Consider the following 26,769-nt stretch of genomic DNA (forward strand, 5'->3'; position numbering starts at 1 on the left):
TCCATGACTGGCTGCTGGGGGCGTCTGAGCCTCCCACGAGTAAAATAAATGCAAATTTCTTCCATGGATTGAGCCTAGCATAATGCCTAATTACTAAGAGGAACCCTACAGATGAGGCAAATAACTCCTGGTGACATCACTGTATCATCACTAAATTACCCAGCATTGTTCCGGTGCTGCAGCTGGTTATAAACTGGAATATGGGGGTCATTCATGTGCATTTGCACCTGTGCCCATACCCATCATTGCAAAGTAACGAGTTCTGGTACTTTCACATGCGCAGGACCCATTCTGCATGTGTGTGAATGATTCCTGCAGCACATGATGCAGGTTGGCATAAGTCTCTCATTGACTGACAGTCAGCCAAAGCTGAGGTGTGTTGCCACGGTTTAGGAGGTAAGAACAGGTCGAGGATCTCTGTCATAGGATTTTCTGGCTCCTGTGACAGGCGGCTTAAGCGCTACCTTGGTGGGTGCTTTAATCCAATGGTTCGTCCTATTGTAGGACATTGCTCAGATCACTAATGCAGCAGGTGTCTGCATGTAATAGAGGCTATCTGTTGCATTACAACACAACACTATCACGGCTGTTTCCTTGGAAACAGCCGTGATAGCAATTCTGACCGCACAGAATTTTCTTTTACATGTACTTTTAATCCATGCAAATATATGACATCCAATTAGGGACATAATGGCCATTTATACATATTGATGTAGCCAGTGTAAAAGAGGGGTTGGGTGAATTATATTCTATGTGAATACACGTGACAAGTTCACTGAGTGGAACATAATTCATCTCAAGGCAGTGTAACATCATTGCCTGTTAAACACATAACAATGTCCCTATATACTGTATGCCACTAAAACACTCACACACTATGCTTTGTTCCTAGACAATGTACATGTATCACTATATACTGCATACACTAGAGTTGTCTACTGTGAAATGACTCTCTTAAATGATGGCAGTCTCTTGTACATCACCCCATATATGCCTCCTAGCCAGATATTTCGCCACAACTCGCTGCTTCTGTCGGAGTCTGCTATTTGTGGTAAGATCTGTCTACAGTATAGAACAGTCAAATTGACTGTTTGACTGCCAGCCCACTAAATCACGTGCATTTACGGAGAAAACCTATATGTGTATACATATGTGGCTCATATGGTATGCCTGGTTTGCGTAATTCTTTTTTTTTTTTTATCTCCTACTGAAGAAAAGGATCTTCTTCAATGGATAGGGGAGTATGTTTATCCCCCACCCCTAGGCCATGAGCAAATACTACTTAGAGAAGTAGACAGAGTGGCACCAGAGACAAGAAAAGTATATGTGAGTGTGAGTGCATGTATGTAGTAAAGTTATACTTTCTACAGTATGTGTGTCTTGTGGTTTTTTTTTTCATATTTATTTTAAAGGTGGACTAATGCCTCAAATGCTTGTCCTTGTGCTTCTTTGAGTACTGGCATGAAGGGGAGGCTTGCTGGCACCAGTGGCGTAGCTAAGTTTTGGGTGCCACCCCCCCCCGTACAAGTTTTGGTACTGGGACTTCATCATGTGTGTATCTAGTGTCCGTAAGTCTCTAACACATTGCCATCTGCTGGCAGAGAGTGAACCTACATCTCTTCTCACACATGCACAAACACGAAAGGTAGCAGTGTAAACTAGTATGTGTATATATATATATAGAGAGAGAGAGAGAGAGAGAGAGACAGAGAGAGCACTGAGGCAATATGCACACCATCTATATTACAAAATGGGTGCTCTATCCATAAAAAGGGTTAATGTTGGTAGAATTAGAGGTCAGCACGTCCAAACTGGAAAAAATTAAAGTTTATAAAGAAGTTCACAAAAGTAAAGTCCCAACAGCAGGCACCCATGGGTCAGTCATGCTCATGAGTGCCTGACTGACCCACAGGGAGCATGACTGACCCACAAAGGATTTTTTTTATTGTGCTTTGCTACATACCTTGATAAGTATACTGACCAGTGATGGCTGAACTATACCTTGAATATGTACCTGCTGTTGGGACTGTGATACCTTATTTTTGTTTACTTTTTTGGACACACTTTATGTGAAATATATAAACTTTAATTTTGTGAAGTTTGGCTGTGCCAACCTCTATCTATCTATCTACAGATGGAGTCCCTCTCATTCATCCCCAGTGCCCATCAGAATGTCCCCGCTGGCGAGCACTGGCTGAGAGGGACTCCATCGAGCATCTCACATGCACGCGTGTCCCAGTCACTCGGTGGCCTGGGACACCCTGCCTGTCTCCCCTTTATGGAGTCTTGCAGGGTTAGGTGGGGTAAGGGGAGGTGGCGGGGACTGACCACTGTGGACAGGAAGGTGGTGGTCAGCAACAGGAAGCTCCGTGGAAATGGGGCTCGCGAGCGTCATCTATCTATATACACAGTATATATATATATATATATATATGTACTGTAGAAGGAGTCCGGCACTGCCCAGCTGTCAGGGCAGCATGTGGGTACCTGCCTGGGTGCCCGTTCCGTGGGAGGTGATCCCAAATAAGCATACAATGAGGGAAAAGAATGTCACTCCAGGGCTTCCAAGACCAAAGTGCAAATTTTACTAGTAATCGGTGAATGCCGTTTGGAGCAACAGCTCGTCATCATGACACAAAAAGTCCTTTTGTGCCGTGATAACGAGCTGTTGCTCAAAATGGCGTTGACCGACTACTAGTAAAATTTGCACTTTGGTCTTGGAAGCCCTGGAGTGACGTTCTTTTCCCTCATTGTATAGAAAAGAATAGAATCAACTTTATTGGCCAGGTGTGCTTGCGCACACTAGGAATATTTTGTGGATTACAGTGCAGCATCAAGCGGGGATGAAAGGGGGGGGCGGGGGGAGACCTTACATACATTCCATTGAGACATTATACACATTCCATTGAGAGCATTTAGACATCACTTGCGGGGATCACATGCCCGCCGAGCTGCACAGCGCCTAGGCAGCCATCAGCGATATATATATATATATATATATATAGTTAGTGCTGGGCCCCCTGTGTTTGTGTTTACTAGAGTGTGTGGTCACAGGCCACCGCACCCCACCCTGGGATGGGGGTGCTGTTTGCACCCCATTCCTAGGAATGGCGAGTGTGTTGGTACTTCTGTATCTATATATATATATATATATATATATATATATATATATATATATACGCACATTTTGTACCTGGATCCTTGTAATGGCAGCTTCCACCCCAGGTCAGTACATTTCAAGTTATATCCATCACATTAAACCGCTTGTTTGTCATTCTGCTCCTTCTATGCATTTATAATTTACCCTCTTTCACCACCGCCAAGCCTTCTGGCTCCAAGGTTACCCTATCATCTATTCAGAAGTCCTTATTCCTTCCCCCATATCCTAGTTTTATATTGTTATTTACAGTATGTAAAGTCTTGGTGGACCTATTGGAATCCACTATTTGTTTTTCCTGCTGTTGCTTATCTGTTTTGTATATTCATATCTTAATTTCTATGTTTTCAGTTATGTTGTTAACCAATGTTCAAATAAAAGCTAAAACTAAAGTTTCAGAAAGGCTGTTACTGTACAAGAAATAATATCTACTTTTTTATTATGCTATATACGAGTGTTTGGCATGATAAAAGCGCTATGATAAAATAAGTGAACCAGCAATTGCAATGGGCACCCTGCCAGAAGTTTTCGAAAAGTGCTGCTCATAAAACAGTTTCATTCCATGATGACTTGCTGAATGCACCCATAATATTCTGCTGAATTGCTTCAAAGAAATGTTGACAATAAAGTTTTACAAGGGCAATGCTTTGGACTCTTTTTAACTAAGAAATGTGCAGCTTTGTACAATGGGCCTGACAAGTAAATGTGTACCTGAACAAACCATGCTGCAATGTTAGGGGGCAAATACATATATGATTAATACTACCTGCTTTTACAAATGCCGGACAGATTGATTTTTACACAGCAGTTTAGATGATGTTTACCAAAGTGCACAGTTGTTCACTCTATGCTCGATACACACTATAAGATTATCTGTCCAATCTTTCAGTTTAGCATGAAAATCTGGTCAGGTATGGGTGAAAATGACTATCAACAATTTGATCACAAAAGAGGGAAAATAGGCAAAAATAGTTCAAATTAATTGGTTAAAAAAATGAATTTAACAAATTTATATGAATGTCCATTTTTGTCTGTTTAGCTTTGGGAGTGAATGGTACATTGCTACTGACCTTTCATACATAGCCTGGCATGCTGGAGTTCTATATTGTAGATAGCAGCGCCAATACACACAGAGGAGCACACACTTCACCAGAGTTATTCTTGGAGGTGAAGCGTTACCATACATCCACTCCACATTGAGAAATTCACAGTTTGAAAAGGCATTGATAGTCGCAGACTGAAGTTCACCATAGGAACTGTCCCGTGTTCCCCACATTCAATCTGTCTCCAAATCATGTTACATGCATCTTAAAAACATATCCAAAATATGACCGTATCTCACACAAGACACTACCAAATCTCTTATCCATGCACTCATTATATCCAGCACTGATTATTGCAATAGTCTCCTAACTTGTCTTCCCAAGAACAGACTCTCGCCACTGCAATCCATTTTAAATGCTGCTGCTAGGCTGACCTTCCTAGCAAGATACTCATCGTCTGCTGATCCGCTCTGCCAGTCCCCTCATTGGTTGCCTGTATTCTACTATATTCAAAATAAAAAAGTTCTACTCGCATATAAAGCTATTTACACACCAGCATATATCTTTTTATTTAAGTTGAAATATCTCCCAACTCGACCACTCTGCTCTGCACATGAACTGTGTTTCTCTTCTGCACTGATCACTAGCTCCCATTCACTATTACAGGACTTTCATTGGGCTGCTCCCATCCTATGGAATCCCCTTCCACGCACACTAGCCTCCAAACTTTCAAGCGTTCCCTGAAAACTCACCTCTTCAGGCAAGTCTATTATATTTAAGTTCCACTCTCATTACCTTCTGAGGCACTTATGTATTATATACTGTAGATTCCCTTCTGGACTTGTAACTTGGTGGGACTGCTATTACTGGTGCCTGTCCTTGTGTTTCCATCCTATGTCCGTATAGATTGTAAGCTTACAGCAGGGCCCTCTTACCTCCAAGTCTGTCTGTTGTTACCCAGTTTGTATTATCAATTTCTACTATTGTAAAGCGCAACGGAATCTGCTGTATAAGAAATTGTAAATAAATAAATACGGTGCCTTCTGGCTGATAAGGTGAGTACACACGGGTGCAATTTCATGTAAAATCGCTGGCAATATGGTCGCTGAGCGACCATATTGCCAGTGATTTGGAGCGCAGCTGCGCGCTCCCGTGTGCACTGCCTAATGGTCGCTGGTCGCAGGAGCATGCTCCTGCGACTTTCCCCGGCGATCGCTGTGCCGGGAGGTCAGCGCCGGGGAGATCAGCGTTGATCTCCCCAGCCCCGTGCCGCTGCTCCCTCCCTCCTCCCATCAAAGTGACAGCAGCGTCTGCTGCTGCTGCGCTCCCCCTCCGCCCCGTAGCAGTGTCTCCTTTTCATCGCTGATGAAAAGGAGACACTGAGCAATATGATTGCTGGGGATATATTGCTAGCAATATATCCCCAGCAATCATATTACCCCGTGTGTACACAGCATTAGAGTCAGCGGATCCCAAAGCAGCTTGTGATTGAAGAATGGAGTATCTGCTCACAGGAATCAAAATGGTGGCTGTTTGGCAATACAGTAGCAATGTCTTTGGTCTGCTGCAGATACACACACATATACATATATATATTCCCATATATTCCTGCCTTATTCCCAGCTACTACGCGTGAAGAGAATAACCAGTACAGAAGAGACTCTTAAAGAAGATCTGGATAAAATGCAGAACAAATTCAGGCTTCGCGGCTATCCTTCCGCTATATTAGACGCAGCCAGAGACAGAGTTGACAGAATTGAACGCTCCGACACCCTACGTAAACATCATCACGACCAGAACAAAGATGTTATGGGCTGGGTACGTTCCTATAACTCCGCTGATCCAGTCATAAGTACGTTGTCGAAATCACTATGGCCTGTGATCCAAAATGACAAAGACCTCCGGACCCTGAAAAATACCCACCTGATGTCCTGCTACACACGAGGCCGCAATATCAGAGACTGGGTAGTGAGAACTGATATATCCCCACGCTTTACACCTGGCACACAAGTTAAAGCAGGTGGATGCTATCGCTGTACAGGGCATCTCCATGGAAATCACCTCCTCCCACTCCCGTGTCCAAGACTTCTCTCGCGCTGCCCCCCTGCACTGGAACAACCTCCCACCACCCATCAGGCTATCTGATTCCCTTACCTCCTTCAAGCGCTCCCTCAAAACCCCCTTTTTTCGACTAGCCTATCCCTCCTCCTAACCTCTTTTGATCCTCCTATCCTGTCTCCGTTCCCCTCCGTTCCTACTTATCCTATTGTATTTCGTTCGTCCACCCACCTATTTTTAGTATGTTAACTCTTATGAGTAGGGTCATCCTTCCTCACGTACTCACCCTACCTCATTACCTCACCTGTGCTCCTGTCCTGTTCTTCCCTTCCTCTACTTCATCTTCAGTCTCCTCGACAATTTCCACACCTACTTCTGAACTGATGCTGATTTTAGTTCTACCAGCTATACCCCTATTTATACTGTATTTTTCAACACACCCTGTACGTTACCTTGTAATTTGTTTTTTTTTGTTTGCTATGTATGGCGCTGCGGACACTTTGCGGCGCCCTATAAATAAACGTACTACTACTACTACTACTACTACTACCTGTAGCGCTATGACGGCCATCAGAACCTTTTCACACCCCCATTCGGGGAAACAATTCCCCATCAAGCATGCCCTTTCATGTACCAGCTCATACGTTGTATATCTGATTACTTGTCCGTGCGGCCTTGGATACGTCGGCAAGACTATCAGACCTTTTAAGGAACGCAATGCGAATCATCGCACTGCTATTAGAGCAGCCATCAATAACAGACCTAACAATCATCCGGTGGCTAAACACTTCGTCTCAGCTAAACATAACCTGGCCAATCTGAAATATGTCATCATTGACCACATACCATTTGATCTGCGTGGAGGTGATCGTGGCCTCAAATTATTACGCTTAGAGACACAGTGGATCTTTAGGCTGGATACTGTGAACCCTAAGGGACTTAATGAACATTTATCTTTTAATATGTTCATCTGATTCACTGTGTGTTTGCTTTTTTCTCTCCCCCTGATCTCCAGATCCGTTACTGCTTTCTTTACATGTTGATACATTCTAATTGCCATGATTCTTCTGCTGTGTTTATCTTTATCTTGTTTATTTTTTCTGTGCTCATTATGGTTCCTTTGTTCCATGTCCAGTTTGTTTATTACTATTCATGTTACATGCCCATGCCTTCATCACGTTATTTATATTTGTCTCACACATGGTGTTTCTTCTTACAGGTTGTATTGTTAACATCGCCGGCTGGCTACAGTGATCCCCGCTGCTGTGGTTGCTTGGCAACGCACAATGCTGGGGGAATCCCGGATGTGGTCACCCCATGTCACCACTCCAGAGAGGACGCCCATCAGGAAGTGCAACGCTGAGCTACATGAGTGGCAGGAGGAGTCTGACGGACACCAGCCCCGGCTATCTGGTATATATGTGAGTATGTCTGCATTGTTTCCCTTGTTCTTGACTTGAAAACGGAATAAAACCCCGAAACGTTGTCCACAGCACCTAGTGTCTGTCAACCTTCTTTACCAAATCCATGTGTGTGCCACTGCCTACCCACTGCTATATATATATATATATATATATATATATATATATATATATATATATATATATATATATATATATATATATATATATACTACACAATAGTGGAGTGGCGCCTTTCACACAAATGTAAGATAGTCCTGATATAATATCCAATTTTCAGATCCAAAGAAGCAAGAAGGGAATTCTTCCAATATTCATTTATTATTCTTCAGTGGATAAGAGTATAAAACAACGAGTAGATAACATCCCAACGCGTTTCGTCTCACAGAGACTTCATCAGGGGAATATGTTGTATCAATCTTCTACTGCTTAACTGCGTAACTCCTATTAAAGTATATGATAACGATGGTTTTAAGAGATAATCTCCTTGATCCTGTTTAATTTAAGGATTTCCCATATATATTGCAGATAATTTTTAGTTAGAAATGCCTAAGTGTCCATTGAAAAAAGGAAATTCTGATGGCCTCCCAGGTTGATCAGAAAATAGTGACCTCCAGAGAGCTTCCTTTTCCTTCTGAAGAGACCAGCAGAAGGAAAAGGAAGCTCTCTGGAGGTCACTATTTTCTGATCAACCTGGGAGGCCATCAGAATTTCCTTTTTTCAATGGACACTTAGGCATTTCTAACTAAAAATTATCCGCAATATATATGGGAAATCCTTAAATTAAACAGGATCAAGGAGATTATCTCTTAAAACCATCGTTATCATATACTTTAATAGGAGTTACGCAGTTAAGCAGTAGAATTCACCTATAGAAGATTGATACAACATATTCCCCTGATGAAGTCTCTGTGAGACGAAACGCGTTGGGATGTTATCTACTCGTTGTTTTATACTCTTATCCACTGAAGAATAATAAATGAATATTGGAAGAATTCCCTTCTTGCTTCTTTGGATCTGAAAATTGGATATTATATCAGGACTATCTTACATTTGTGTGAAAGGCGCCACTCCACTATTGTGTAGTATCTTGGTTGTTTTATTCCCTTCCCTCAGGGAATTCAGTGGAAAGGCTGCCATAAGTCAAGTCATTACTAACATTTCTACTTTGTGTCATATATCTGAGCATAGCGCGTGTTGGAATATTGGGATTATATATATATATATATATATATATATATACATACATATATACATACACACACATACAAACAAACATACAAACAAACACAGTAAGGGTTTTTATCTAAAATTAAATTCCCCCCAAAAATGTTCCCAAGATTGATTGTTGTTGTTTTTTTGTATAATCATTGGTCAGTGCTATGAACTACAAAGTTAGTTCTTAGCACTTACCACTTTGCACTACTGTCAGTCCTGACAAAAGGGGTTTAGGCTCGGAAACTGTTGACTCCCACACCATGTTTAATTTTTTTCTGAATATATATTTTTCAATAAAAAGTCAGTTGAGTACCGCCTCATTCTTCTTATACATATACATTCAACAACACTTGTTCTGTTCTCGCTCCTGGTGAATATAATTATTTGCAGTGTCCGGTGACCTCCATGACTATACCACCTCATATCTGGGCTTTAAAAGTGTCCTCATACATTTTGAACACAACTAAATTCCCCCAGCACACCGTAATGAACCAGCAGAAGAGACATGCATGTTTCCTATGTTCCTATGTATATAACTAAGAGCTCTTCATTACTATTCTTGGGTTAGGTACATAGGGCCGGATTCAGGCCTGTTCCCTAGGCTGTGTATACTCATATATTGCAGCCTAGTGAACAGGTATGTGCAGCTCTGGTGACCGCCTGCCACCCGAATGCCCTCACTAGCAGGCCAGGGGATGTGTACATATGTGAACATATTCCCTCGCACGCGGTTGCCCGGGAGAGAAATCATTCGATGGCCACTGACCATCGAATGATTTCTGCAGCCTTCGGTCTGGAAAGTAAATCAATAATTACTATTCAGATGGCCGACGCAGTTGGAATTCGGGGCAGGCGCTGATGACATGTGATGTCACTTACATGCCCCAGACAGGCATCTCCATGGGAATGCCCAGTGGTTTGTTGGGCTTCCCCTGCTGCTGTCCCCTGCCCTCCCCTTACTGAGCGAAGTCCTCAGTGACTAAAATTATAAAGACACAGGGTTTTGCACATGCGCATATTCACGCTAGAGCATGCGCAGACCCCCCACCATTGAAAATGGGGCCAAATTTGGGTCTGAACCAGCCCCAAAATCCCAGCAGTTGGAGTACTGAGTCTGACAGTCAGAATCTAGATAGAGAATGGTACATTTACCTTACCCCAAATCCTACCCCTTCTAGCAGCATCATTTGAACAGGTTCCCTCACTGTAGAATGTAGGTCTAGTCTCATGGCCCATTATGGCGTGCTTGGAGATTTTTTGTTTTCTAGTCCAGATTAACCCCTTCTCTGACAGGCACCTATAATAGTCCAATAAATTGATCTACGCATACTGTATATCATTTGTACGTTTTCTAAAAATATATTTCAAAGGAAAAAGTTATCTTCATCCCAATATCAGTAATACTATAGGTCTAGTATCATACTTCTCTTATGGCGGTGCAAAATTCACTCTGCAGCACTTTCTTCAGGGACTGTAATTTGTGCACCGGCACATCTCCGGATGTCTCCAATTTCTCCAGCAATTCTATAGCTCGAGTAACATCTAAATGAATAAACCAAAAAAAACATGATTATAGACAGGAAATAAACTGTACACTGCACAATGGCTTAGAGCAAAAGACAATTACCATTTGCAATAATTCAAGCATTATAAACAGTGTTTGAGACATTGTAATTGTAAATAGGTACATTTATATTATAGTAACCTGCAGCTCTATTATTACAATTATTATTAACATTCACATATATATACTTATAAATGGGAACACAACAGTAATGAAACAAGCCTGGCTAATAACAGGGAGATAAAGAGGCTAAGTCTATAGGTTTTTTTTAGGACAAAGCAATTATCTTGGGAAATGCAATTGAGGGGGCCACCTAGAGCACAAGGTCCTGGCTGCCTGTAGGGGTGGTGCTTCCAGAGAGCTCTAGGCACCTGCGGTGCAGTGGGAGGGGGGGCAGTTGGGAGTCCCTCCTGCCCCAAAATCCAGGCGCGTACCTCCGCTGCGCACATATTTCCCGTTGCCGCCAATCCAAATGTTCGGAGGTATGTTTTACCTACTTTCTAGTTTTGTTCTTTTCAGGTGTTTTTCTCTCCTGTGGTAAAATTTTATGTACATTTTATGCTTTCTTTAAGTTAATATTTGTTTGCAATTCATCTGGATTGCACAACGAGCATAATATGACATAGTCAGTAATGGCCACCTACCGAACTCTAGCCATACAGACAATATGTAATAATATAGTCCTATACAGCAGTAAAAACATAACTGCTTACACCATAATTCCCATTACACAAGACAAGCCTGCATTTTTCCAATCACTCTGCATTAACGCTTCATAGAAGTCCCTTGCTGTCACTTAATTTGTCATTAAATCCTCATTTCGAGCCAGGGCTGTTTCTAGACAATTTAGCTGTCACTGTTCTCCCCCCCCCCCCCCAACCCTAACAGTGACAGGCTGCTTGATTCAGTGTACTCCATAAATTTCTATACACATTACACCACACATCGTAATGCCCATGAAGCATTATGCCACACACCATAATGCCCATTACACATTATACCACACCGTAATGCCCATTACACATAATGCTGCACACCGAGATGTCCATTGCACATTATGCCCCACAGCAGTGTCCCTCACACAATGCCAACAGTGCCCCTCACACAATTTCCCAGCAGTGCCCCTCACACAAAGCCCTCCCATAGTGCTATTTTTTTAAAAAGCCTTAAAAAGTGTCGCTTACATTGTGCTGCCAGTCCCAGTGCTCCTCACAGTCCAGCCCAGCCTGGCTCAGTACAACAGAGGGACATTGGTGATGCAGGGGTTAATCCTTGATGTATGTCAACATTAACCATGGGAGGCCCCAGGAGGATGCAGGCAGCCGCACCTGGAGAGCCGGACAGGCTGTCATTTGATGACAGTGTGCAGAGCCTATTGGGTGAGAGCTGTTCAGGCAGAGTTAACGCCGATGGAGAGATCTGGGGATGGAGGCCGAGGCACTCTGCTCGGCGCTCCGCATATGGGGCATCTTTAAGTGCTGGGAGGTGGTTGGCGGAAGGCGGCGATGTGCTTGGTGGGCAGTGGCAAAAGGTGGGAGAGGGATGTGGTCAACGGGAGACAGTAAGCAGCGGACAAGTTGTGCAGTCACATGGTGGCAGACGTAGCACCCCGTGCAGTTGTACGGCTTGTCTTCCTGTAAAAACGGCCCTGTCTACTGATAAACTTTCTGTTGCGTTAGCAATGGACATTGTATACAAATATGAATTAGACCATATGGGACCATTAGAAAACGTAGCCCTGTGGAGTTAATATCAACGCAAAATTATTTTGTCAGAGACATTCTGCTCCGCTCTTCCGTCCAGAAGTAGTAAAAATTTACCCCAAAGAAATACATGATGACTCATTATGTTTACTGAAACACAAATACTACACTTACATAGTAACACACCACACATGCCTTCATTGCTATTTACAAAGATGTGCGGAAAACGTGATATCAGATGCAAAAGGTAACATTATAAAGTTGAATGTAGGCAAATGGAAATTGTGTACCTACAAAAATAATGAAATATAGAATGAAATAATATTTTTTTGTTACACTCAAGAGGGTACACATTATAGTCTGTGACTTTCGAGATCCTCTTAAAGTAGCAATCATTTATAAGGGCAAACTGAACCTGCTTTTGACTTAAAAATGATTGCCATTTTTAGGGCTAGATTCAATTAAGCATGAGTTTTACTGTGTAGGGAAAGCTCCTGGAAAAATCCTGCCCCTGGGAGAAATGTGTGCAGGGTTCCCTGCAGGCAGGCAGCCCTGTTGGTGTTGGGTTAACGCTGTGACTAATTACATTTAAGATGTCATCCTCAGGGTATGTATGTGTTTCCTGAGAAAGGACCACATTAGAAGTTCTCTACTGTTATTACTCATTATGGCCATCTAAACACCACCAGCCACCCGCAAGAAGGTTAGCCCGCCGCACGCACCGCGAATCTCCCCTCACACAAGTGAATGGATTCTTTGCATAAACTCTCTGATTAGCGATCAATACTGAATTAGGCCCAGTGGATCACACAGTGTATATGCACCATACAATATTGCTTGTTTATGTCAAATACTGATTTCTTAATGACATCTTACTGATGTGAATGTGTTCATATATAACAATCATTGTGATCACATAAAACTTAAACTTCCTTATCACACTCAGTAAGTAAATATCACACTGGATTACATACCAATGTAAGCTGAATAAAAAGAAATAAACAGCATCAATAAATCAGGGGTTGCAATCCAAATGACATATTTGTAAGCACAAACACTGGAAATACAAAAGACGTTGCTAGTATTGGCAGTAATTAACATTCCAAAATTCCATTTATTGGAGAGCATCCAAGTCATTAATGTAAGCCTGTGTATGACCCATGATAACTGGGGCAATTGCCACTATTCTTTCTGTGTGCAAGGTCTGCACATTTCTGTTCCAGCACTTAAGAAAGGACTGAAATTGATATTTTTAGCGGACAGCTTTGTTGAGTCTAGAAATTCATTGATTTAATTGCAAAGGCTATGAATTGCTTTATTAACATTGAGAACATTTAAAGATACTGTACACTCAAAAATGATGTTATATTTTTGTTAAGTAATATTATTATCATCACCATCATTTATTGATACAGTGATATAGCACCAAATGGATTCGCAGTACCCAGTTTCATCGTTTATAAACAAGTAAACAAACAGGAAAACAGTGACTTAGGACAAGTACAGGGTATATAAACATTCCTGCATCAGCATATAATACTAAAAGAAGTATTACGGTGGCGTAAAACCAAATGCCATCGAAGTATAGAGATGGTTTAGCTAAAAGAAAGAAAGGCACAGGAGGGAACTATTAGTATGCTACGTCTAAATTCTACATTGGATTTCCAGTTCAATTGGTGACTTTACTATATTTAAATTTTATATTTTAATTTTAATATACAGCCTCTGCACAGTTAGGGGTGGGAATCAAACCTATGACCTCAGTACTGTGAGGCAGAAATGCTAACCATAACAGTACCACTGGACTTATACAGCAAACAGGGCAACAACCCATGACTCATACAGCAGACAGGGCAGCACCCCTGGACTCATATGCTATACAGACCAATCCTGGACTCATAAGACAGGGCAGCACCTGTGGACTACAACAGACAGAGCACCTTTGGACTTATACGGCAGGCAGCAGCCACCCAAAGCCACCCCCAGACAGAGATACATATGTCCAATACACTCTCCAATGCTGGAGTAATAATGGCGGGAAATCCTGAGCTTGGATCTGAGTCCGGAAAGTTTGGTGGGTTCAGTTCTCAGAGAACCGGACTCTAACACTCCTAGTGATCAGGGCCATGGGGCTTCAGTCCTTCACATTCATTTACACTATACATACATGGATCCCCTCCTCTGTTTCAAGGTGTTTCTCCTTTCATACCTTAGGCTACTTAGGTGGATTGACTCTGAGTGACTTCTGACTCTAGTGAAGAGACTTCAATTAGAAACACTCCTACTTTAGAGTGCCAACAGAAGCCCTGAGGTTGTGACAAAGTTAATGTCAATTAACAATGTCAATCTAGAAGGACAGTGCTGAATGTGTTTGTCAACTTTACAGATATAAATACATTTGCAAATGTTTCCTAAATTCTGCCAAAAGGCAAAGGAATATTTTGGGACTCGGTGATCCCAGGACTCTACTGGAGCAAAACCACTCTCAACTGATGTCACACGCAGCTGATGCAACCCAAAACAATGCTGGCCTGCATCTGGCTTCACGGCTGAACACGGGCAGCTGGGGGCAGCCAGTACTGCGATATCCTTCTGGAACCACTTTGAAAGGTTGCGCACGTGCGCTGCAGCTGCTGCACATGGGCAGAAGTCCAGAAATCCCCATTTGTGATTTTCTGATTTCTCTTTCCAAATGAGGGCCTAAATGCAATCACGGAGAACATCAAAGCTAAAGGTGGGTCTATGACTAAGCAGAAGCAAGTCAGAGGGAATGTATTTGCAGGTATTATCATGCAGCCATCAGAAAATGGCCATGACATACTTACGATTTCCCAACCACTCCTCTTAAATGCCATCTCCTACATCTCAAAGCAGCCACTTCCGGTACATGCCTTTAGCGTTGGCCTGGAGAATTAATCATATCTTTGCAAATGTTCAGTATGTAAACAAAGATCTCTGAATTATCTATCACTATGCAGTGTTCAGATCTTATTGCTAATACCCAATGGTGTGCTGGGGAAAACCAATTTAGTGTATTTTTTGCTGACTATTGGGTCTTTAGTCCAATAGGGCCTGTGGTCAGATTATCTGGGCTGGCTCTCCATATCTTTTTTGATAATTCACTTTGGAAGTTGCTGTTTTGTGGTCATATTTAGTATTGTCAAATAAGGGGAACATATATAAGACTTGCTTGATTAGAAATTAGCTTTCTATTATGACCATTCCCACTACATTGGATATTCAGAATGTGTGCAGTATGAGGTAAATAAAAGATATGACATTTTCTAGGAGTATTACAAAACTTTGCATGGGTCCTAAGTGGGATACGCTAATTCAGAGTATTCAAGATATCTTGATGACATTTCCCTTGTTTCTCAACTCCCCCAGTAATGAAATAAAAGATTGATCAGATTATTTCCTCATTCACTGATATGAAGGCTCCTGGCATAGATGACATTCTTCTATAGGTGTGTAAATCTGAGTTTTTTTCCTACCTAGGCTAAGAATCCTTTGACTCCTTTTAAGCTACAGGGTTATTGGCCCGCCAATGTGTGAAGCATTAGTTGTTTATTCTTCCTAAACCAGGCAAGGACTCATTGCTACTGGAGTCCTTCCTACCTACTGTAGGTCATTCCTGACCATTGGAGTTAAATTTCTTGACAAGGTTCTGGCTTCCAGGCTAAATGCTATAAGTATACCATGGTTCCAGGACAGTAGGTATGATGACATAGTGTGTTGGTTTTCATCTGCACTTTTTCCAATCTGCACTGTATCCAACCTGCATTGTATCCACCCACACTGTATCTCGTAATGTATCTGACTCAAACTTTATCAAACCCACACTGTTTTCCACACTGTGTTCAACCTGCACTGTAATATGCAATGTATCTGACCTGCAAGTCTGTAATGCTGTTTTTAAGGCTGTGGAGATTTGGGGGAGCTGCTTAATAAAAAGGATTAATTATCAGGGCTTTCCATGAGCAAAGATTGTAATTCATCAGTGGTCCAGGGCCTCTAGGAAGGATGTAGAGATTGGGCACTGAGAAGAGCTGGGGGCATGTTCATATGCTACTGTTATTTTAAACATGGTTTAGGTTTTTTTTCGTTGCTATTTACAAAGATGTGCGGAAAACGTGATATCAGATGGAAAAAGGTAACATTATAAAGTTGAATGTAGGCAAATGGAAATTGTGTACAGGTTGAGTATCCCGTATCCAAAATGCTCGGGACCAGGAGAATTTTGGATAACGGATTATTCCGTATTTCGGAATATTTTAATATTTCAATGATGTATTTTGAAGTATCTTGCATTTATGCTGTATAAACACATAATATACACACAAATATATTTTATTACCACATAAAATACACACAAACATATTTTAATTGTTCAAAAAACAAGGTTTCAAAACTTGAAACAAAATGTGTGTACTATCTCAGCACTGAATTTGAATGCCAAGCAATCATTGTCTTGCACATATATAGTGCCAGTTACATATCATGTCCCCAGTGATGCTGTTACATATGTCCTCAGTGAGTTTTTAGCAAAAAAAAAATTTTTTTTCACTTTCTGGAATGTCCGTATTTCGGAATAATTCGGATAACGGATATTCGGATACGGGATACTCGACCTGTACCTACAAAAATAATGAAATATAGAATGAAATAATATTTTTTGTTACACTCAAGAGGGTACACATTATAGTCTGTGACTTTCGAGATCCTCTTAAAGTAGCAATCATTTATAAGGGCAAACTGAACCTGCTTTTGACTTAAAAATGATTGCCATTTTTAGGGCCAGATTCAATTAAGCATGAGTTTTACTGTGTAGGGAAAGCTCCTGGAAAAATCCTGCCCCTGGGAGAAATGTGTGCAGGGTTCCCTGCAGGCAGGCAGCCCTGTTGGTGTTGGGTTAACACTGTGACTAATTAGATTTAAGATGTCATCCTCAGGGTATGTATGTGTTTCCTGAGAAAGGACCACATTAGAAGTTCTCTACTGTTATTACTCATTATGGCCATCTAAACACCACCAGCCACCCGCAAGAAGGTTAGCCCGCCGCACGCACTGCGAATCTCCCCTCACACAAGTGAATGGATGCTTTGCATAAACTCTCTGATTAGCGATCAATACTGAATTAGGCCCATTGAGCGGATCACACAGTGTTTATGCACCATACGATATTGCTTGTTTATGTCAAATACTGATTTCTTAATGACATCTTACTGATGTGAATGGTGTTCACATATAATAATCATTGTGATCACATAAAACTTAAACTTCCTTATCACACTCAGTAAGTAAATATCACACTGGATTACATACCAATGTAAGCTGAATAAAAAGAAATAAACAGCATCAATAAATCAGGGGTTGCAATCCAAATGACATATTTGTAAGCACAAACACTGGAAATACAAAAGACGTTGCTAGTATTGGCAGTAATTAACATTCCAAAATTCCATTTATTGGAGAGCATCCAAGTCATTAATGTTAGCCTGTGTATGACCCATGATAACTGGGGCAATTGCCACTATTCTTTCTGTGTGCAAGGTCTGCACATTTCTGTTCCTGCACATAAGAAAGGACTGAAATTGATATTTTTAGCTTTGTTGAGTCTAGAAATTCATGGATTTAATTGCAAAGGCTATGAATTGCTTTATTAACATTGAGAACATTTAAAGATACTGTACACTCAAAAATGATGTTATATTTTTGTTAAGTAATATTATTATCATCACTATTATTTATTGATACAGTGATATAGCACCAAATGGATTCGCAGTACCCAGTTTCATCGTTTATAAACAAGTAAACAAACAGGAAAACAGTGACTTAGGACAAGTACAGGGTATATAAACATTCCTGCATCAGCATATAATACTAAAAGAAGTATTACGGTGGCGTAAAACCAAATGCCATCGAAGTATGGAGATGGTTTAGCTTAAAGAAGGAAAGGCACATGTGGGAACTATCAGTATGCTACGTCTAAATTCTACATTGGATTTCTAGTTCAATTGCTGACGTTACTATATTTTAATTTTATATTATAATTTTAATATACAGCCTCCGCACATTTAGGGGTGGAAATCAAACCTATGACCTCAGTACTGTGAGGCAGAAATGCTAACCATAACACTGCCCGTGCAGTACCACTGGAGTTATTCGGCAGACAGGGCAGTATCCCTGGACTTATACAGCAAACAGGGCAACACCCCTGGACTTATATGCTATACAGACCACCCCTGGACTCATAAGACAGGGCAGCACCTGTGGACTACAACAGACAGAGCACCTTTGGACTTATACGGCAGGCAGCACCCCTGGACTGATACAGCAGACAGCAGCCACCCAAAGCCACATCCAGACAGACATACATATGTCCAATACACTCTCCAATGCTGGAGTAATAATGGCGGGAAATCCTGAGCTCGGATCTGAGTCCGGAAAGTTTGGTGGGTTCAGTTCTCAGAGAACCGGACTCTAACACTCCTAGTGATCAGGGCCATGGGGCTTCAGTCCTTCACATTCATTTACACTATACACACATGGATCCCCTCCTCTGTTTCAAGGTGTTTCTCCTTTCATACCTTAGGTTACTTAGGTGGATTGACTCTGAGTGACTTCTGACTCTAGTGAAGAGACTTCAATTAGAAACACTCCTACTTTAGAGTGCCAACAGAAGCCCTGAGGTTGTGACAAAGTTAATGTCAATTAACAATGTCAATCTAGAAGGACAGTGTTGAATGTGTTTGTCAACTTTCCAGATATAAATACATTTGCAAATGTTTCCTAAATTCTGCCAAAAGGCAAAGGAATATTTTGGGACTCGGTGATCCCAGGACTCTACTGGAGCAAAACCACTCTCAACTGATGTCACACGCAGCTGATGCAACCCAAAACAATGCTGGCCTGCATCTGGCTTCACGGCTGAACACGGGCAGCTGGGGGCAGCCAGTACTGCGATATCCTTCTGGAACTACTTTGAAAGGTTGCGCATATGCGCTGCAGCTGCTGCACATGGGCAGAAGTCCAGAAATCCCCATTTGTGATTTTCTGATTTCTCTTTGCAAATGAGGGCCTAAATGCAATCACGGAGAACATCAAAGCTAAAGGTGGGTCTATGACTAAGCAGAAGCAAGTCAGAGGGAATGTATTTGCAGGTATTATCATGCAGCCATCAGAAAATGGCCATGACATACCTACGTTTTCCCAACCACTCCTCTTAAATGCCATCTCCTACCATCTCAAAGCAGCCACTTACGGTACATGCCTTTAGCGTTGGGCTGGAGAATTAATCATATCTTTGCAAATGTAAACAAAGATCTCTGAATTATCTATCACTATGCAGTGTTCAGATCGTATTGCTAATACCCAATGGTGTGCTGGGGAAAACCTGTTTAGTCTATTTTTTGCTGACTATTGGGGGACTTTAGTCCAATATGGCCTGTGGTCAGATTATCTGGGCTGGCTCTCCACTCACAGAATGGACTTGATATCTTTTTTGATAATTCACTTTGGAAGTTGCTGTTTTGTGGTCATATTTAGTATTGTCAAATAAGGGGAACATATATAAGACTTGCTTGATTAGAAATTAGCTTTCTAATATGACCATTCCCACTACATTGGATATTCAGAATGGTGTGCAGTATGAGGTAAATAAAATATATGACATTTTCTAGGAGTATTACAAAACTTTGCATGGGTCCTAAGTGGGATATTCTAATTCAGAGTATTCAAGATATCTTGATGACATTTCCCTTGTTTCTCAACTCCCCCAGTAATGAAATAAAAGATTGATCAGATTATTTCCTCATTCACTGATATGAAGGCTCCTGGCATAGATGACATTCTTCTATAGGTGTGTAAATCTGAGTTTTTTTCCTACCTAGGCTAAGAATCCTTTGACTCCTGTTAAGCTACAGGGTTATTGCCCCTCCAATGTGTGAAGCATTAGTTGTTTATTCTTCCTAAACCAGGCAAGGACTCATTGCTACTGGAGTCCTTCCTACCTACTGTAGGTCATTCCTGACCATTGGAGTTACATTTCTTGACAAGGTTCTGGCTTCCAGGCTAAATGCTATAAGTATACCATGGTTCCAGGACAGTAGGTATGATGACTTAGTGTGTTGGTTTTCATCTGCACTGTTTCCGATCTGCACTGTATCCAACCTGCATTGTATCCACCCACGAGGGGCCGCGTCAAACTAAGCAAATAGCTTAGTGGGCGCCCAACTAACATATAAGTACCCATGATTCTTATTAAACTCCTGTGTTATTGTTTTCTATTGAAAGTACTTGTGATTTGGTTTGATTGGTTATTGCTGGTACATTACTAATTTGCAACATTTCTAAACATAAATACCCGTATATACTCGAGTATAAGTCGACCCGAATATAAGCCGAGGCACCTAATTTTACAACAAAAAACTGGGAAAACGTATTGACTCAAGTGGGACCCTCACTCGAGTATAAGCCGAGGGGGGGCTTTTTCAGCATAAAAAATGTTCTGAAAAAGTAGGCCTATACTCGAGTATATATGGTAACTGCTGTGTGTTTGTGCTGCTGTGGTGCTTAGTTTAGCAAGTCAGCCTTTGGCCTATTTTGGTGAACAATATTATAAGCTGTGAGATGGTCAAAATTGAGTGGAAATGTTATTGAAGTAAATACTCTAGGAGCAAAAAAAAAAGGGACCCAAATCATGTGATTTTAGCTTTTTTTGTCAATTAATGGGAAAAATCCAAAACCGAATAATAAACCTGACAACGAAATACAACCAAAACCAGCAAAAATTGTCCAGTGCACATCTCTTATCTTGTTGGGAGCAAGATACTTGCCCAGAGTAGGCCTTGACTGGACTTGACCTACCATTCCAAGAATACATGTGACTCTGTTAGTGTTTTTCTCCTTTGTTAATAAACATTTGAATTTTGGGTACTTATGTATTAGCAGGGCGCCTATTACATAGTTTGCGTAGTGGTGTATTGAGAATACTAATACACCACTATGCTGGCTAAGTAAACTACGTAACTTATGCAAACTATGTAACTTACGTAAACTACGTAAGTTATGTAACTGGAGCTGTGCTAATACATAATGGTCCATATCCCCACTATCCACGTCATACCCCCATTATCCACGTGGGCGTGGAGTTAATTTTATAAAGTGTGACAAGCGCAGCGAGCCTGAAGCGTGGCGAGCGCAGCGAGCCCCACGAGGGGACGCGGATACGTCGTTCATCAACCACCACAAGACTAGCACTGTCACAGCACTAGGGGGTAAATTTGCTAAGATGGGAGTTCTGTTGAAGATAGGATGTTGCCCCAAAAATTCACATTCAGATTATCCTTGTTATTTATTTAGTACCTTTTATAAGATAATAGATGTTGATTTTGCACTGTAAATGATTACCGCTTTAAAAACACCCATCTCTCCAGCTTCTTGTAGGCAATTACATTTAGCAAGACTCCCTGAAGAAGGCTAGGAAGCCGACACGCGTAGGAGAATTACCCCTCCAACACCATTCTTTCAAGCTACTACCCCATCCATTCTTTCAAGCTACTACCCCATCCATCTAAGTCTCCTCCTGGCCGGGAGTTGAGCACACAGGAGCTGGCAGGAAAGTGACACCGGGTACGGTGAAACCCCGCGCCGCAACCCGGAAGTGACAATCCCGCTCAGGCACTGTGGAGCCGGGCTCACCACACAGCCGCAGCGCTGAACGAGCTCCGGCAAGAAGGACTTCACAAGCGGACAGAAGAACCGGGACCCAGAGGAACTTTGCAGCGGTGAACACAGGTGAGAGGTGCACTGCGGAGGGGAGGGGATGCCAGCCCCTCTGCACCACCACCCCTGCGCACTCACCCACCCCCATTGTGACTGTGACATTTCTCTCTCCACTCACGTCTGGACTGTGAACTCACCCCCATCCCGCTGCCCAGCAGCCCACCATAACCACCCCGCTGCTCAGCAGCCCACCATACCCCATCCCCACTTGCATACCTTTGGCAGTATTGTTGTGCATTATCACAATAAATCCATCTACTGCTTGCCTATACAGCCTTTTTCCTTCATTACCACTCATGTAGCATATATTGTGCATCTCATGGTTTGTACATCTCATGTTTTCTGGTTATTCATATTTCCCTCGTGCACATCACCACACTGCATTTCTGTCACCACTGTTACTTCCGTGCAGTTCAGCATTATATTTGTACCAATACCACTATTTATAGCAACGTGCACATAAGAATTACTATACACCAGCCACTAATAGTCCTGAGCGCAGGTTACCACCACTCTTTGTATTTAGCAAGATAAGTCTATTTGTCTATAAAGACATTAACGCAAAGAAGGGAATAGCAAAAGGAGATGATCCCTATAATGATTTTAGCCAGTGGGAAGATCAGTGTAACGTCAGTGTAACTTATGTGGAGAGTTTTTCTACTGAGCACACTCTCAGAGTTCCCATTATGATGGAAGAATTTGTTACTAAAGGAGAACGGTCAATAGCCTTAGGCCCAGACAGCAGCAGTGAAGTACACACAGGGGTGGAGCAGTTCTCCATGATGCAAACTCCCATGGTAACCAAAGTTGTTACACATGCAACCCCTAAAATCATGTGTCCACCCAAAAATGTGTTTAAAGGGATGATCTATGAAATGAATTTGAGCATGCATGTTTACATACATAGCTCTCACACCTTTGTAACCTCCACACAGCAGTTAAGACCAACTAGTAGTGGAGCAAATGTTTGCAGTCTCTCAGAGAGACCAAATGCAGATCAATCTGAAAACACCACACCAAGGTTCAGCAATGATACAAAGTGTCACCAGGATGAATATGTTTTTGTACCCTGGAAACCTAACAATTTTGGGTACTCTTTACCTAGAACGGCGCCCGTCGCGGGCATCGCGGGTACATTTATGCCTGCCCGCGACGCGACCGACGCGATGCCCGCGATTTTCCCATTGAAAACCATGTTAAACCTGAAAAATCGCGTCGGTCGCGTCGCGGCCGGCCATAAACGTACCCGCGATGCCCGCGACGCGATGCTCACGATTTCCCATAGGGAACAATGTTAAAAGTCGCGATGGACCCGATTTTAGTGTTAAATGGCTCAATCAACCCGATTTTGCCATAGCAATCAATGTTAAATGGGCCACAGAGCCCATTAACCCTTAAATGTCCCCAAAAATTTTTAACGCCACCCCACGATCCACGCGAACCCGAAGCGTGGCGAGCGCAGCGAGCCCGCGAGGGGCGGCGGTACGCGTCCTACGACCTTTTCATGCCCTACTATCCACGTCGGCGTGGTGTGAGAATATAATAGTGTGGCGAGCGCAGCGAGCCACCGAGCCCGAAGCGTGGCGAGCGCAGCGAGCCCCGCGAGGGGACGCGGATACCTTCACAGTTATACGCGTCCCCTCGCGGGCTTCACAGGTGTCCGTGGCGACCCGGACACCTGTGAAGCCCGCGAGGGGACGCGCTTACCTGTGAAGGTATCCGCGTCCCCTCGCGGGGCTCGCTGCGCTCGCCACGCTTCGGGCTCGGTGGCTCGCTGCGCTCGCCACACTATTCTATTCTCAACTCCACGCCGACGTGGATAGTAGGGCATGAAAAGGTCGTAGGACGCGTACCGCCGCCCCTCGCGGGCTCGCTGCGCTCGCCACGCTTCGGGTTGGCGTGGATCGTGGGGTGGCGTACAAAAATTGGGGGGACATTTAAGGGTTAATTGGGGCTATTTGGGCTCTGTAGCCCATTTAACATTGATTCCTATGGGAAAATCGCGGGCATTGAGGCATTTAACGCTAAAATCGCGGTCAATCAGGCTTTTTAACATTGTTCTCTATGGGAAAATCGCGGTAATCGCGGGTACCCGATTTTGATGTACCCGCGATTTACCCGCGATTTACCCGCGATGCCCGCGATTACCGCGATTTTACCCGCGATGCCCGCGATTTCAATCGTGGGCGCCGTTCTAGGTAAAGAGTACCCAATTTTGTTATAGACCCGGACAAGCACAATTGTGAAAAGCTTACGTATGACTCTAACTCATTCAATGGAATAAATGAAATTCTGCTATGAACAGACTGTATTTATGTTTTACTGTTAGCTTAGCATAAAACAAGCTTCACACTTATGTAATCTACTAACAGATGTACAACTATTCTTAAAAAGCATTATTTTACATGACACATTTTACTTTCAAAATAAGACATTCTTAGAATAAAAAATGATGCAGCCCCAAAACTGATGAAATGGTCAAATTTAATACGTGAAGAACATCCAGACTACTGTATGTATTTCAGAATCCTTCGCACCCTCTTGTGTATAAGAGGTATGTGTAACAGATGTGGTGCTGAGACCCCCCAGTAACTATAGATAACAACTGTTAGTTGGTAGCAATATTACAATTTTATTATGTAATATTTATGCTTATTGTATTTGTATAAGGGAGTGTTCTTCCACAGCAGCTAAAGTGGCAGAGGTTGTCTCCCTTTGTTTTACAGGATATGCTTTGATTTACCATCTGTGATGAGACTTATTTGTAACATAAACCAGTGATGGGCACCAAATGGGTTTGAACACTCCCATCACTTATCATAATTTGTACTATTTCAGCCTGACCACACCCCTTTTGTTGACACACGCAGCGGTGGGCCTTACATTGCACCGGGTGTCTCTTCTGAAACATCTAGGAGACTTCTGAGTCTCAAGTAAATCTCCTGCATGCATGGAAAGGTAGCCAAGCCTCCCAGGCGCACTTGCGACCAACATATGACCGCATAGCCACCTTGTCACCACTCAGGAACACCCAATATATTTTCTAAACATTTCTGTTTGGGGTATATTTTACTAACGAAGGTCGAATTTTAATGATTTTAATATGATTCTATATCAGATTGATCCTAATCGATGTTGGTCTTCCAGGGCTAAAACATTTATTATTATTTAAAAATTACTTAAAAAAAAAAGAAAAATCATCTGTAAATGTTTATTTGGTTCTGCAAGCCCGAAACCAATAAAGATCAATTTTAGTCAATCTGACATTAATCAAAATCGACTTTTAGTACATACTTCACTCCGTTTTTTTCATGTGTCTCAATTAATACTTTGTGCATTTGGGTTCTGGATGCGCGCACAGTGCGAGTTAAGCTGGCCATACACTAGTGCAATTTAGCAAATTTCAATTTTCATCTGATTCCGATGGATTGGGATGAGAAATCGGATTAAAAGGGTTTGAGTCGGAGATCAGACCTGCTGCATATAAGTTAAATTCGGAATAGTGGGTTTTAGGTGCACATCATGGCTGCTTTTTAGCACCTGCAATATATTGCATCTGATTACCCTTGAACTCTCCGGACAACTCCCTGGGAGTTCTTTCACATGCAATAAGTCGCATGTGATAAATCACATGTAAAAAATAGCACATCATGTGATTAACATGGAGCATCTGCCGGGGTAGATCAAGCGAAACCAGATGCGACTTGAGCTTCAGTCACATTAGTTGCTTTAGATGCACGGGCAGCAGATAAAAATGCTCTACTGCATCCAATTTTGGCACTGCATCCAACTCTGACACTGCATCCAACTCTGAAACCAGTGTCAGATGCTCTCACTTTATGAAATATAGAATTTGAAAACAAAATGGACGTCCAGGCTTATTGTCTGCTTTATGAGAAAACAGAGAATACACAAAGTTTTGATCCCCAAATTAGCTCTCACCAGCTGTCTGTTACCCACAACTGACACATTTTGGAAAAACTAAAACCACCTCATTATATTCCTAACATAATACAAGATGAACCCAAAATACTTCTCAATCTATTGCATAAAAAAATAGCCTCTCGAAAACCATTTAGGCTGCTTCACTAATTTCCTCAGGGTGTATGGTGCAATATTTCATAAACTGAATTGTACAGAAGCTGAATACTTAGGAACAAGCAGTACGAAACAGCCCACCTGGTGTGAACAGTCCTAAATAAAAGTGCTGACACTGCTTCTCCAGTCGCCATGCCTAGAGTTTTGTACAGTAGGGCTGAGAGAAACAAGTGATAATATAAAGGGATGGACTTCATTTCATATTAACTATTACGTATCTACAGTACTTTGATATTGAAGGGAAACTTTTTTTAATAGGTAACAAGGAGATTCGGGGGATCAAAGAAAGTAAATATTTGCATAAAATCTATTTTCTCATCTATTTGCCAAAGAAAACATCTGTGTGAACCTGCAGAAGAACACAATTACACAGGGACAGTATACAGAGTTTTCCCTTTTTACCTTTTTGGATTTGGAACAACCTTTGCAGATTATTTATATCAATTTAGTTTTAATTAAAACAACATTGCAAAATAGAATATTCGGTACTCTTTACCTAGAACGGCGCCAGCGATTGAAATCGCGGTCGTCGGGGGTAAAAATCGCGGTCATCGCGGGCATCGCGGGTAAATCGGGATGGCCGCGATGCCCGCGATGACCGCGATTTTCCCATAGGGAACAATGTTAAAAAGGCTGATTGACCGCGATTTGACTGTTAAATGCCTCAATGGACCCGATTTGGCCCTAGGAATCAATGTTAAATGGGCCACAGAGCCCAAAT

General features: G+C 42.1%; 1 protein-coding gene across 2 annotated transcripts in view; it reads right to left on the bottom strand.

Annotated features, from left to right (window-relative positions):
* The window catches only part of LIN7A (lin-7 cell polarity scaffold A), a 58,462-nt gene that overhangs the window by 23,421 nt on the left and 8,272 nt on the right, over positions 1 to 26,769 (bottom strand). For both annotated transcript variants that reach the window (XM_083182315.1, XM_083182316.1), the window contains exon 2: positions 10,321 to 10,439. In XM_083182315.1, the coding sequence (XP_083038441.1) occupies positions 10,321 to 10,439 (119 nt within the window). The remainder of the gene's footprint in view (positions 1 to 10,320; positions 10,440 to 26,769) is intronic.

The sequence above is a fragment of the Crinia signifera genome, chromosome 4 (genome assembly GCF_055691185.1).
Source record: "Crinia signifera chromosome 4, ASM5569118v1, whole genome shotgun sequence".
Lineage (NCBI taxonomy): Eukaryota > Metazoa > Chordata > Amphibia > Anura > Myobatrachidae > Crinia > Crinia signifera.